Below are 15,125 nucleotides of genomic sequence, written 5' to 3' on the forward strand. Positions count from 1 at the left end.
TACTTGCATCAAATTCAAGTGTTTCCACATTTATGCAACTATTCAATGCTAACCACACCAGATTTGATGTTTACTGTAACAAACATACTTAAGATTTGGAGGTGATGGTGCTGGACTGGGGTGGACAAAGTTAAAAAACACTAGCTTTCGAGGCGCTGCCTTTTCATCAGGTGGTTGTGGAACATGACAGAATTTATAGCAAAACAGTTACAGTGTCATGGAGCTGTAATGATATATTAAACAACTTCAGTTAAAAATTTTAAATATTTTTTACTTTAAAAAAAGTTAAAGTTAAAACTTTAGTTAAAACCTGGTGTTGTGTGATTTTTAACTGAAGTTGTTTAATATAACATTACAACTCGTGACACTGTAACCCTTTTGCTATAAATTCTGTGTTGTATGGTCATGTTGCACAACCACTCATGAAGAGGCAGCACCTCGAACGTTAGAGTTCCAAATAACCCTGTTGGATTTAAACATACTTAAAGCATTATTGACTAAACATTACTTTGGTGAACAATTAAAATGTTAAAATTACAAAACAGAACTTAGAACACAACTGAAAAACCACAATGCTACATTGCGCTTTTATGTGGATATTCAATTCTCCCAAAATCAGAGCAAAATGATTCTTGGCTCTTAAGGGTTTACTTCTGCTCATTTCCCTTTATCCACCTGAAAATATTTAACTCCAAAACTATTTTTCATGTTGCAAGTTTGCACAGAGATTTTCCCTCTAATTAAATCGAGGCAAATGTAATGCATTACCAAAATGAGCATGAGCTCCCAAACACATTCCAGTGTGCTGAGCTGCAATATCATGTTGCCTGTAACTGCTGTTCCTGACAGACCAGCTGTAAGGGTTTTCAGGGACATCTTGGAGACCTTTGCTCCCTCAGCTGATTTCTTCGGCTCTGTGAATGACATGGGCCATGTATTCTTGAGTTAATCACCTTCAATGTTTACTTCACATGTCATAAGCCACCCCAGTATAAGCAACTGTTCGTTGGCATTCCAGGGGGCTCTCTGCTGACTGACTCATTCTGGATTAGATTACTGTTCTATTGGAATGTTTGATGTAGTTTGTTTTAAAAATAAAACCTTCACAAAAGTAAGTAACATCCATGAGCCACTTACTTAAAATCCAAATTCTCAACATTATATATCAGAGACCTTTCATTACAACAGTCCCAGAAATATCAAACATATAGACTTCATAACTTACTACCTAAACTGCACAGTATAATTATGAGTTGGTGGTGTTGTTATCTACACTGGATGCTGGACAATAGAGCTGTTGTCCTGAGTTGCCTTGTGTATGTAAAGATACAACTGCCAATGATCCATTGTGCAAGTTCACTCACATAAAAGATGAACTGTACACTAGAGGCTGAAATGATTTTCTGCAAAATTATTCTGGCAGTATTTGAGCTTTGATCTTGGCAAAAGATTCAGTTTAGAATTCTCCTAAATAAATAATTGTATGACAGCAAAACATGCCATGATTAATGTGCAAATCAGACAGAAATTTTGTGGCATTAAGAGATAGGTTGTGAGTTGTAAATTTCCAGAAGTTGCTAGTTAATTTATGTCGCTCTGCCGTTTCCTCACTTCCCCTGAACCTCACTAGCATCTTTTTTAAAACTTTCTGCATTTGCACGTAAATTATCTATTGAAATTGCCATAGAATTAAATCTAGTAATTAACAGCACTGGCACCATTTTAATACCATTATCCTGTAAATATAAAGCTAACCAACATCTGCAATCCAGGATAGAAATAATTTTAAAGTTTTCAATCTGATAAATTCTTTGGAAATGCTTTGCCTACTATCTGCGCTTTCGTTCCTTCCATCCATTCCTTATGTTCTTTTCACTGTTTTTCTTTCTGTACCTGATTTGTAGCTTAGCTTCCTTCTCTGGCATCCTACTTTACTCCCAAGATTCTGATTGCTTAAGGAGTTACACTGTTGCACCCAGATATCCTGTTGCCCTGTTGTTATCAGCTTACTACTCCAACACGTTACAGTACTGAGTTCTCTGGAAGGGTCACTCGACCTGAAATGTTAACTCTGATTTCTCTTCATAGATGCTGCCAGATCTACTGAGCTTTTCCAGCAATTTCTGTTTTTGTTTCTGATTTACAGCATCCGCAGTTCTTTCATTTTTTAAAGTTACGGTGCAATGTCTTTATCTAACTGAACAGTGCAGGGTACAGTCTTTAAAACAAAATTGCACATTGTCAGTTAACCTGATTGAATGCAATGTTTTTAAATTTCCAATCAGCCATACTTCTGATTGGTGGTAGGTAAGCTGATACTAAAATGATATTGTTAATGTCATAGATGTTATTGATCATACATTTTTAAAAAATAAATAGAAGTGCAGATAGCAGATATGTGTTGAAACTCAAGTAAATGATCCACTGAATTATGCTAACATAGAAACATTTGCTCCCTAAATGCAATTTTAAAGTTATCTCAATTTTAAGTGGCATCTCCATTATTGTGACCCCTCTGTTACTTCAGATATTCAGGTCTGCTGCGATATTGCAAAGGAGGCTCCAACAAAGATTAAATCAACATGTCCACACCATTTAAAAAGGAGTTAGAAAAGTATCGAGATATTGATGAAGATGACCTTCTCCGGAAGTTATCGGAAGAGGAGATCCAGCAATTGGAGGATGAGTTGGAAGAACTAGATCCTGATGTATGTATAATCTTACATGTGTAGATCTACGTATTTAAGTTGTAACCAGAGGAGTGCTGTCACATACATATCTACATACAGACAATTCCCTCTCCAGAACAGAGTGCTGCAGAATTTATGTATGAGCTGTTCACTCAAATGGAAATAATTTCATTTTGACCTCCAATTTTAGAAAACACCTTCAACTAGCAAATCATCTCCGAATTCAATGAACATTCTTCTTTATAAATCTTAAATGCAAAAGCTGGCTCTTATTCTTTAGTTTAGTAAAATCTTCAGAAAGCTGAAGTAAATTGAAAACTGTGATCTGTTTATGGTGATGATGCATGAATTTAGTCATCTCAAGTCTGGTGGGGGGGGGGGCACTGTTGGCAATATGCACTGGGCTGTCAGCTTCCCTTCTCACCGCTGATACTGGGAAAACTGCTGTGCAGTTGTCAGCTTAAATCTCGCTCTCTCTTTTTCTTGAAATAACGTGGGGCATCTTGTTACCCGCTTTGAATCCAGAAAGGTTTATGAAGGTGGGTTATCTTTATACTTATTTTCTCAAAGGTTCTAGAATGGGTGTATATTTTAGCACATGCTAGTAATTTTAAAATATATTTATATTGCTGATGGTGTTAGTGAGCTTGTAGAAAAACATAGAGGAGATATGCTGTTGGTAGAAAGCACCAACAAACTATTTGGCATAATTCTGTGGATTACTACTCATCCAGAAATGGATTAATGAATGGATGAAGCCAGTGAATGCAAGTTAATACTTATCCATCCAGATATCAAATCCAGTGAGTGTCTTACTCCAGTTTCATGCCAGATGTAACTAAACTTTACTGAGAGAATTATTAAGGTGGATGATAGCTCAATGGTTAGCACTGCTATCTCACACCATCAGGGACCTGCGCTCACTTCCAGCCTTGGGTGACTGCATTGAGTTTGTATATTCTCACTGTATCTGCATGGGTTTCAGCTAGGTGCTCTGGTTTCCTCCCTGTTTTGGACCAGACAAAACCCTCTCAAAATATATTAAGAAGATAGCTGAGACCCTAACCTTTTCTTATTTTAAAGGTAAGTATAAGGTCTTAAATCCAGATGAAATTTCAATTGGTCAAATTACTCAACTTTCAGCAAAGCACACTTTATTGTTACACTACAGTTAAAATATAGACAAACTAAAAATAAAAGAAAAGAATTGGCTTAACTGTAGCTCTATCGAAATGCTTAACAAATATTAGATATATTAACTGCTACTAATTAACTGTTCCAATAAAGCAACATCCCATAACCGCACCTTTGGCAAAGGCAAATTCAGTGAAATAGATAGTCTCACATGCCATTTTAGCTGCAGGAAGAGAACCCCAGCAGTTAGTTATTACAGAGAGAGGCATCAAAGCTTCCACATCCAGCTCCAACACCCAGCAATTGCAGAAAGCTAAAACTAAAAATCCTGGTTCAGTGGGAGCTCAACCCTACCCATTCATGCTGCTTCTATTGTTCCGACTTTTAAAAAAATCAAGCCTCACAAGCTGTGTATTTTATTGGCTTTGAGTAGAATGCTCGGTACCTCTGTCTCAACCTTTTCTCATAAAAAAGCCAGGACAAAATACATCTCTTAAAGCCATAGTATCGTAGCATCCCACAGTGCAAAGATGTGCAGATTAGGTTGTTTGGCTGTGGTGAATTGTCCTATTGTATCCAGAAGTGAGCAGGTTAGATGGATGAGCTATGGTAAATGCAGGGTTACAGGGATGGCATGGGGGCATGGACCTGGATGGTATGCTCTTCAGAGGGTCTGTGCAGACTCAATGGGCTGAATGGCTTCGTTCCTCACCTTGGGGATTCCAAGGGTCTCCACACAGTGGAAGAGTGAATCGTAAAAGCTTGTTCTATAACAGGAAGAAAAGATAATACAAATAAATGACCTAAGATGTTAGCACTTTCAGTTCTGAAAACCAATAGTTACTTAGACTGGATTAATTCCAAACATTGAGGCTGAACTACAGAATTCTGCTGTAATAGCAAAGCTCATTGTGACTGCATCATGCATTGTTGCAGCAGTGTTTATGTGCCAATTCTAATCAGAGCCATTTGGGAATGATGAAACTATCAAGCAGATTTATTCTGTTTGCCATTTAAAGAAACAGGCAGTGACAGTAAGTTTTCAAAATCAGTCCAGATAACAGCAATTTTGAACCAATTTATGACAGAGCTCAAAGGTGTTATTTTGCTACAAGTAATCAATCTTGGGATGTGCTTAGATTGGTTTTCCAATGGTATATGTTTCAGTAATCAACTGTCATTTTGTGAACCAATCCATCACCCCCCATACCATTACCAAAACTATTTTGAGCAAGTTCTCTTATAAGTTATTTTAAGTTACTAAACACAGTAAGAAGAGAGAACAGATAACTCATCCATTTGTCACCTGACAATTCAGTAGGTTCAGTATAGACCACGATTTTTAATTGCAAATAATTACGAAGTTCCTAAAACAATATTTTCTGAAGGTGTGAGGGGTAAGCCAGTTTATGAAGCACACCTGGACAAATGCAAGGTTGTGTTGTACATGGGTCAAAGGCTCTGAATGGGAAGCATTCCCAATGCTTTATCATCTTCCTCTTCTTCTCTCCCTGCAATCCAGAGACAATGGACACACACATTGGTTAGCCATGCCAGTTCATATTTTCCCCTCCCAATGCCTCTCAAAGGAATGAGCTGTCCGACTGTGTTATTAGATATCGAGTGCTTAACAGTGTTGTTGCATGCCTTTTGACACTGTCTCTGTTGAATCTGTTCCACCCTCTTTGAGTCACTGTTTCAACATTTCACACACTGCCTTAGCCATTGGTTTTGTTTAAAGGTTTGATGTTTGGAGATCCAACCATTGCATGCAGGAACTGACTTGAGTCTGATTAGGATGACTGTATTGTGGATCAATTTGTCACCAGTGCTATAAGCTAAGATATATAATACTCAGAGAACAGGCTTCTGAGGTCTCTGAAGTTGCATATGAGACCAGAGCCTGGGACTAAAGCGAATGTAGGTTCCTTATGATATACAACCATAATGAGGGAAAACTGCGATGAAAATATTTGAGCATTTAAAAATAACAGCCAGGAGATGATGATCTAAAGTCAACATATTCGTCGTTAAATAAACACTTAAAAAAATACTGGCACTCAGATTGCAAATTGCAAAATATTTATTCTGTTATAAAAACTGTGGAACCAATGGTACAAGTATGTTTTGTTAAACAAAAATGCTCTCCACAAAAAAAACTGCACATTAATAAATGGCGTGGCACAGTGGCACAGTGGTTAGCACTGCTGCCTCACAGCGCCAGAGACCTGGGTTCAATTCCCGCCTCTGTGTGGAGTTTGCACATTCTCCCCGTGTCTGCGTGGGTTTCCTCCGGGTGCTCCGGTTTCCTCCCACAGTCCACGAATGTGCAGGTTAGGTGAATTGGCCATGCTAAATTGCCCATAGTGGTAGGTGAAGGGGTAAATGTCTGGGTGGGTTACGCTTTGGCGGGTCGGTGTGGACTTGTTGGGCCGAAGGGCCTGTTTCCACACTGTAAGTAATCTAGAGAACGATTGTTAAACCAAAGTTCCAGTAACTAAGTGATAGCTGACACCAGATTAGCAGAAGAGAAATGGGTACAATTTGGAATATTTGGCTCAAAGATCAGAGCAATGGTCATTAAAATTTTGTTTGATTCAGACCCTTCTCCAACTGTCGATGCTTGTTCTGAAAACAGTGTCTGTTCATTACTCAGATCTTTGTGTACACAGAGTTGGGATGCTGAGATTGGACAGGACTTTGATGAGGCCTCTTCTGGAGCACTGTGTCCAGTTCTGGCCACCCTGTCATAGGAAGGATATGATTCAGCTGGAGAGGGTTCAGAAAAGATTCACCAGGATGTTGCTGGGAATGGAGGGTTTGGGTTATAAAGAGAGGCTGGATAAGCTGGGACTTTTTTCACTGGAGCGTAGGGGATTGAGGGGTGACCTTATAGAAGTTTATAAAAACATGAGGGGTATATATAATGTGAATGGCAGGTGTATTTTCCCTGGGGTGGGGGATTTCAAAAATAGGCGTCATATTTTTAAGGTGAGAGGAGAAAGGTTTTAAAAAGACACAAGGGGTAATTTTTTTTTACACAGCGTGATCCATTCGTGAAATTAAACTTCAGCAGAAGTGGGTGGATGCAGGTATACTTACAACATTTAAAAGACATTTAGATAAATACATGAATAGGAAAGATTTGGAGTGATATGACCCAAACATCGGCAGGTGGGCCTAGTTTAGTTTGGGATGATGGAGCATGGACTGGTTGGACCGAAGGGTCTGTTTCCGTGCTGAACTGATACTGTGATTTTAAAACAAAAATGAAAATTGACATCTACAAACTTCAAGGAGAACAAAATAATGCAAAAGCAGTCACCTCATTAGGGGTTTACTACAGGCCCCCCAATAGCAGCAGGGAGATGAAAGAAAGCATAGGTCGGCAGATTTTGGAAAAGTGTGGACATAGTAGGGTTGTTGTAATGGGTGACTTTAACTTTCCCAATATTGATTGAAACCTCCTTCGAGCAGAAGATTTGAATGGAGCTGTTTTTGTAAGGTGTGTTCAGGAGGGTTTCCTAACTCAGTACGTTGACAGGCCAACGAGGGGAGAGGCCATTCTAGACTTGGTGCTTGGAAACGAGCTGGGGCAGGTATCAGATCTTGTGGTGGGAGAGCATTTTGGTGATAGTGACCACAACTGCCTCACATTCTACAAAGCTATGGAGAAGGAGAGGATTAGGCAAAATGGGAGGATATTTAATTGGGGAAGAGGAAACTATGATGCGATTAGACATGAGTTAGGAAGCATGGACTGGGAGCAATTGTTCCATGGTAAAGGCACTATAGACATGTGGAGACTGTTTAAGGAACAGTTGTTGCTAGTGATGAATAAATATGTCCCTCTGAGACAGGCAAGAAGGGGTAAGATAAAGGAACCTTGGATGACGAGAGCGGTGGAGCTTCTCGTCAAAAGGAAGAAGGTAGCTTACATAAGGTGGAGAAGCTAGGGTCAAGCTCAACTCTACAGGATTACAGGCAGGCAAGGAAGGAGCTCAAAAATGGTCTGAGGAGAGCCAAGAGGGGGCACGAGAAAGGCTTGGCAGAACAGATTAGGGAGAACACAAAGGCATTTTACACTTATGTGAAGAATAAAAGAATGGTAAAAGAAAGAGTAGGTCTGATCAGGGATAGGATAGGGAACTTGTGTGAGGAGTCTGAGGGGTAGGGGAAGCCCTAAATGAGCTTTTTGCTTCTGTCTTTACGAAAGAAACGAACTTTGTAGTGAATGAAACCTTTGAAGAACAGGTGTGCATGCTGGAATGGATAGAGATAGAGGATTGACAAGTCACCAGGCTCGGATCAGATTTGTCCTCGGCTGCTTTGGGAAACGAGAAATGTGATTGCTTCGCCACTTGCGAAGATCTTTGCATCCTCGCTCTCCACTGGAGTCGTACCTGAGGACTGGAGAGAGGCAAATGTAATTCCTCTCTTCAAGAAAGGAAATAGGGAAATCTCCGGCAATTACAAACCAGTTAGTCTCACGTCTGTCATCTGCAAGGTGTTAGAAAGGATTCTGAGGGATGGGATTTATGACCATCTGGAAGAGCATGGTTTGATTAAATATAGTCAACATGGCTTTGTGAGGGGCAGGTCATGCCTCACAAACCTTATCGAGTTCTTTGAGGATGTGACTAGAAACGTTGATGAGGGTCGAGCTGTGGATGTGGTGTATGTGGACTTCAGCAAGGTATTTGATAAGGTTCCCCATGGTAGGCTCATTCAGAAGGTCAGGAGGGATGGGATACAGGGAAACTTAGCTGTCTAGATACAGAAATGGCTGGCCAACAGAAGACAGTGAGCGGTAGTAGAAGGAAAATATTCTGCCTGGAAGTCAGTGGTGAGTGGTGTTCCACAGGGCTCTGTCCTTGGGCCTCTACTGTTTGTAATTTTTATTCATGACTTGGATGAGGGGATTGAAGGATGGGTCAGCAAGTTTGCAGATGACACAAAGGTTGGAGGTGTCATTGACAGTATAGAGGGCTGTTGTAGGCTGCAGTGGGACATTAACAGGATGCAGAGATGGGCTGAGATGTGGCAGATGGAGTTCAACCTGGATAAATGCGAGGTGATGCATTTTGGAAGGTCGAATTTGAAAGCTGAGTACAGGATTAAGGATAGGATTCTTGGCAGTGTGGAGGAACAGAGGGATCTTGGTGTGCAGGTACATAGATCCCTTAAAATGGCCACCCAAGTGGACAGGGTTGTTAAGAAAGCATATGGTGTTTTGGCTTTCATTAACAGGGGTATTGAGTTTAAGAGTCATGAGATCTTGTTGCAGCTCTATAAAACTTTGGTTAGACCGCACTTGGAATACTGTGCCCATTTCTGGTCGCCATATTATAGGAAAGATGTGGATGCTTTGGAGAGGGTTCAGAGGAGGTTTACCAGGCTGCTGCCTGGACTGGAGGGCTTATCTTATGAAGAGAGGTTGACTGAGCTCGGACTTTTTTCATTGGAGAAAAGGAGGAGGAGAGGGGACCTAATTGAGGTATACAAGATAATGAGAGGCATAGATAGAGTTGATAGCCAGAGACTATTTCCCAGGGCAGAAATGGCTAACACGAGGGGTCATAGTTTAAAACAGATTGGAGGAAAGTATAGAGGGGATGTCAGAGGCGGGTTCTTTACACAGAGAGTTATGAGAGCATGGAATGCGTTGCCAGCAGCAGTTGTGGAAGCAAGGTCATTGGGGACATTTGAGAGACTGCTGGACATGCATATGGTCACAGAAATTTGAGGGTGCATACATGAAGATCAATGGTCGGCATGACATAGTGGGCTGAAGGGCCTGTTCTGTGCTGTACTGTTCTGTGCTCTATGTTCTATGTTCCAATTCAGTTGAAAGTCAATAAACTCATTTCCAGGCATTATCTACTTTTCAGGATTTGTTTAACATAGTCCTGTTTGTTGGCTTCACTAGTTGACACCTCATTGCTAGTTATGTCTGATGCTGCTCCTGGCATACCCTCTTCATACTCTCTCTGAATCAGGGTTGTTTCCCTGGTTTGATGGTAATGGCTGAGTGGGTGACATGCCAGACCGTGAATTTGCATGTTAAATAGAGTCTACTGCTGTTGATGATCCACAGCACCTCATGGATGCCCCCACTCCCTAGTTGCTTGATCCGTTCAAAGTCTGTCCCATTCAGCACAGTGATCGTGCTGCACAACAAAATGGGGAATATTTTCAACGTGAAGGCTTCATCTCCACAAGGACTATATGGTGGTCACTCTGACACACACTGTCTTGGACAGATGTATCTAAGCAGGCAGATGGGTAAGGCAATGGCAAGTTTATTTTTCCCTCTTATTGCTTCCCTCACCACCTGTCACAGATGCAGTCTGGCAGCGATGTCCTTTACGACCTGACCAAATTGCCCAGTAGTGCTGCTGTCGACTCACACTTGGTGGTGAACAATCAAATCCCCCACCCAGAGTACGTTTTAAACCCTTGTCTCCCTCAGTGCCTACTCTAAATGTTGTTCAACATGGAGGAATGCTGATTCATCAGCCGAGAGAAGATGGTACATGGTAATTAGCGGTAAGTTTCCTTGCCCATATTTAACCTGAAGGCCATGAGACTTCAGAGAGATTGTGAGGAGTAGCAGGGCAACTTCCTCATGACTGTATAGCACTGTGCTACTGAGTCTGACCTACTGGTGGTACAAAATATAGTCGGGGGTATTGAACCTAGTGGTGAGGTCAATGCCAAGTAGTCTGTCTGGTTTCTTTTTTATTGTTGAGATTTTGGAGTGATTGATACAACTGAGTGACTTGCTAGGCCTTTTCAGAGGGCAGTTGAGAGTGAACCACATTGCTGTGGGTCTGGAGTTATATGTAGGCCAGACCAGGCGAGGATGGCAGATTTCTTTCCCTGAAGGACATCAGTGAACTATATGGGTTTTTCCAATAATCAACAATGAGAAAAGAAGTGAGTCAAACAGTCAGGGCAGGCAGGGACAAAGCAGAGAGTACAATAGGTGGATGGAGGTGGGGATGAAGGTGATAGGTCAGAGAGGAGGGTGGAGCGGATAGGTGGGAAGGGAGATTGGCAGGTAGGGCAGGTCATGAGGATGGTGCTGAGCTGGAAGGTTGGAACTGGGGTAAGGTGGGTGGAGGGGAAATGAAGAAACTGTTGAAGTCCACATTGATGCCCTGGGGTTGAAGTGTTCCGAGGCGGAAGATGAGGCATTCTTCCTCCAGGCGTCAGGTGGTGAGAGAGTGGCGATGGAGGAGGCCCAGGACCTCCATGTCCTCAGCAGAATGGGAGGGAGAGTTGAAATGTTGAGCCACGGGGTGGTGGGGTTGATTGATGCAGGTGTCCCGAAGGTGTTCTCTAAAGCGGTCTTTGAGAAGGTGTCCAGTCTCCCAAATGTAGAGGAGATGTCATCGGGAGCAACGGACAGAATAAATAACATTGGTGGATGTGCAGATGAAACGTTGTTGGATGTGGAAAGCTCCTTTAGGTCCTTGGATGGAGTTGAGAGGGGAGGTGTGGGCACAGGTTTTGCAATTCTTGTGGCAGGGGAAGGTGCCAGGATGGGAGGGTAGATTGTTGGCAGGTGTGGGCTTGACCAGGTAGTCACAGAGGGAACAGGGTCTTTGCGGAAAGCGGAATGGGGTGGGGAGGGAAATATATACCTGGTGGTGGGGTACGTTTGGAGGTGGTGGAAATGTCGGCGGATGATGCAGTTTATGTGAAGGTTGGTAGGGTCCACCTCCATCCAAGGCCCCACATCCATTAACGTTTCACATCATTGAACCGGTTGATTTTTTTTTAAGTTTAAAAAAAAATTATTGAGGACCTTAGGTTAAATGGTTCAAATTTTGTTTTGCGAATTGTCTGTATTTTACGTGGGAAAAATGGAGAGCACAGGAAAATACTTTTCATCGTGAATTGCTTCTCCCAACAATACAACTGAAAGTCAGCAGAAACCAGGCACATGGGCAAAAAAAACAGCAACTTTATTTTGAAATTGTGCAAACTAACCTGTTTGAACTCTGCAGTTATCACCACCAAAGCAAACATGATTGTTTAAAAACTGCACAAGGGTCTTGCTAAAAGTCAGCAAACTATTGCTAGTTAAATACATTAAATATATATACCTGTACATCATATATGGTGTGTGTGTGTTTGTCTTTGGCCTTGTAGGAAATAAAGGCAAAATATATCACAATCTGTAGTTACATAATGACTGATGGAGAAAGACTGAAAGAAGTACAAAAAAGGAAGTAAAATGTTTCTAATTGGACTGACTTCACATCAAACTGCCCTGTCCCATTACACAGTTCATTTGTAGTGAGAGTTTTATATAAATTACAGTTGATGTGATACACATTCCTGATGCACATTTAGTGGTGATCAAGGTGATTTGTTGACAGACTGATGACATATAATTTCATACATTTCTATTTTTAAAGACCACAACCGAAACCACATAACACAGCATTACTGTAAGCGAAATTCTACCTTTGTGTTCACAAATAGATGTTTGACATTTTATGTTGTAATTCAGTGTGCGGTGAAGTAGGCAAATGGACCAACTCCACTGCTGCACAAATCAACACACAAGCTGTTTACTTTTATACCAAATCATGTGATTTATTTTTCATTTGCTATTTTTCAAGCATGAGCCAATATAGATTGGTTTATAAACCTCACTAGTGGTGTAGTTAATCTCAATAGATCAGAGTTTTTATTCAGTATCTGAAAATGAGAATGGTCTGTCCCCACAGCACAAAAGAAAGCCATTGACTCGATGTTTGTCTTTTTAATTTTGCTTCTTGTTCTTTTTGACCTGTGTCATGTGGTGTATAGCTGTAATGTAACTTTGTTTTCTTCATTTCTCTGCTGTGTAAGTTAGGATTGTACTTAGGTATGCTGCATCTTTGATTGCGCAGTGTGTTGGTGACATGGTTACCCTGTATTTAATCTTATAACTGAAGAATCTGTACCTAGGTACCATTGTACTTAAGATGACGCTGTAAGTGGTGACTTATGAACTTTTCACTGTACTCACTTGAGTACATGTGACAATAAAGCTAATTCAAATCAATTCAATTCATTCATCCCAGCTTTGCTAAGACTTTCCAACCCCTCTACTCACCTGCTCTTTCTTGTTTGCCCTATATTTTCTTCAGGCCTACGTCCTATTTCCTATTGAAGGCTACTAATGCATGTTTCCAGTTGTTTTTCAGGCAAAATATTCCAGATCCTATTTTGTCATCATGATTTAGGATTGAATAAGAAATCCTGATAAGGATGTTGCACTAAAATGGGAGGAAATATGGTAGGGCATGGACACTGATACAGGTCAAATGGCCTGCTTTGTTACTGTCAGTTGTATACGAGATCCTACAATAGAGCTATAACATCCCATGTGTGAGTGCAGTTTGCTGGTGAAATGATAGGAAGGCAGTCTTGCATTTATATAGCAGTTTCATAACAGTTGAACATCTCAAAGCACTTGACAGCCAAGAAAATACTTTTGAAGTGTAGTCATTATTTGAATATAAGAATGGCATCAAGTTATGCACAAGTCTCAGAAATGGCAAAAATCCCAGTTTCTAAGTTGATGTGAGTCACCAGAAATTGCTTGCCCTATTTAAGAAACAAGACTCATGAGTGATAGCAAGATTCTGCCTCCTTCTTTACCAGCATAATAAAGTATATAAAGTCTAAAGGTGAATATGATACCAGACTCTGTGAATTCGCACTGGTCTGGTACAACCTCCCCCAACTAAAGTTGGCTTTGAATTAAATAGGTAGGTGACTCAAAGAGCTACTACCTGCATCTTTTGTGATGGTAATGATTTAGAGGCTGGGTAAAAGCTGCACCTTGCTGTAGTTTCTTTTTGGTCATAAAAGATCCAATGTCAAGCAGCAATATTATGCATCCACAGGACAACCAAAGAACGCCTGGCTGAAGATTGAGTTTGGGTATTTTCACAGGTCCAAGTTGCCAGCCTTGATGCTGTTTAGCCCCATGCAGATATAACCCTTGAGAAAAGTCACATGCCCTGATGTTAGGTTTAATGTGTTCCTCTCCTTCAAGGCTCAGTCACCTCCCTTCATTAGGGTCCTCCCTTCAGGAAGGGTCTATGGCATGTGGCTTTTGGAAAACTTAGTTTCTTTACCTCCCCTTCGGTCAGGGCACAGATGTGAGGGTGTACTTTGGCAGAGAATCATGGAATCCCTACTTTATGAACACAGGCCATTGGCCCAACAAGTCCACACCGACCCACCGAAGAGTAACCCACCCAGATCCATTCCCGTACCATATTACTGTACACTTACCCCTGACTAATGCACCTAACCTACACATCCCTGAACACAATGGACAATTTTGCATGGCCAATTCACCTAACCTGCACATCTTTAGATGGTGGGAGGAAACTGGAGCACCCAGAGGAAACCCACGCTGACACGGGGAGAATGTGCAAACGCTACACAGACAGTCGCCTGAGGCTGGAATTGAACCTGGGTCCCTGGCAGGGACCAGACCCAGCCACCACTGCCACCCATCCACCCCTCCCTTGAGTCTTGCTTCCTTCTTGCAGCCTCCTACATGTGCAGCACTGCACAAATGTCCCAAATCAGCCAATCAACCCCTTCCTTATGGTTCAGCCACAAACTTTGGGAACCAATGGTTCTCCTGCACTATTTTCATAAAATCCAGAACTCACAGGCGAATAGTTTCTCAACATTATATTAGCTGCCCCCCACCCGGATAAATTGGATTGGGGAATTGCTAAAGCAGCTATAGTGTCATTTACAGAAGCTGGAAAAGAGCAGGGTTGATAACGAATGGGCATTTAATCAGTTTTAATTAGTCTTCAGCCCTGTGTCCCATTAACCTACTCGAACAGGTGAGAAAATCGTTTGCAGGAAAGAACCTTTCCTTCAGAAGGTGAGTAGTTGGGATCTGGAATGTCTTGTCTGAGTGTGATAGAGGCAGATTTGGGCAGTTGGAAGCTGACCGAGAGAGTGACATTTGGAAGACTATCAGGAAATAGTGGGACAGTTGGACTGTCTGACTTGCTCTCAGACATGCACCATTAAAAGATCTGCTTCTGTGCTGCATCTATTTCATGACAATGTGAATGTGGAGCCCTGTTTGAAATATCTAGGTCCAATCTGTTGATACAGTCTGATCCTGATCTGCAATGCCCCAGCCAAAGTGGAGGATAGAGGGAGGGCTCAGAGATAAGGTACATGCATTTGTTGGGTAAACCAGCTGAGAGCAGGATCATGAGTCAGAAGGGTCCCAGCAGATAAATTTGCAATTTATTC

At 41.5% G+C, this 15,125-nt stretch overlaps 1 protein-coding gene across 3 annotated transcripts in view; it reads left to right on the forward strand.

The window, feature by feature from the left end:
• tmod1 (tropomodulin 1) overlaps positions 1–15,125 on the forward strand; it is a 102,155-nt gene that overhangs the window by 19,524 nt on the left and 67,506 nt on the right. For all 3 annotated transcript variants that reach the window (XM_043719197.2, XM_043719192.2, XM_087994588.1), the window contains exon 2: positions 2,528–2,708. In XM_043719197.2, the coding sequence (XP_043575132.1) occupies positions 2,583–2,708 (126 nt within the window). In that variant the 5' untranslated portion in view covers positions 2,528–2,582. The remainder of the gene's footprint in view (positions 1–2,527; positions 2,709–15,125) is intronic.

This window comes from Chiloscyllium plagiosum, unplaced genomic scaffold (genome assembly GCF_037043375.1).
Source record: "Chiloscyllium plagiosum isolate Xiang-an unplaced genomic scaffold, Cpla_swu_hap1 HiC_scaffold_2, whole genome shotgun sequence".
Classification (NCBI taxonomy): domain Eukaryota; kingdom Metazoa; phylum Chordata; class Chondrichthyes; order Orectolobiformes; family Hemiscylliidae; genus Chiloscyllium; species Chiloscyllium plagiosum.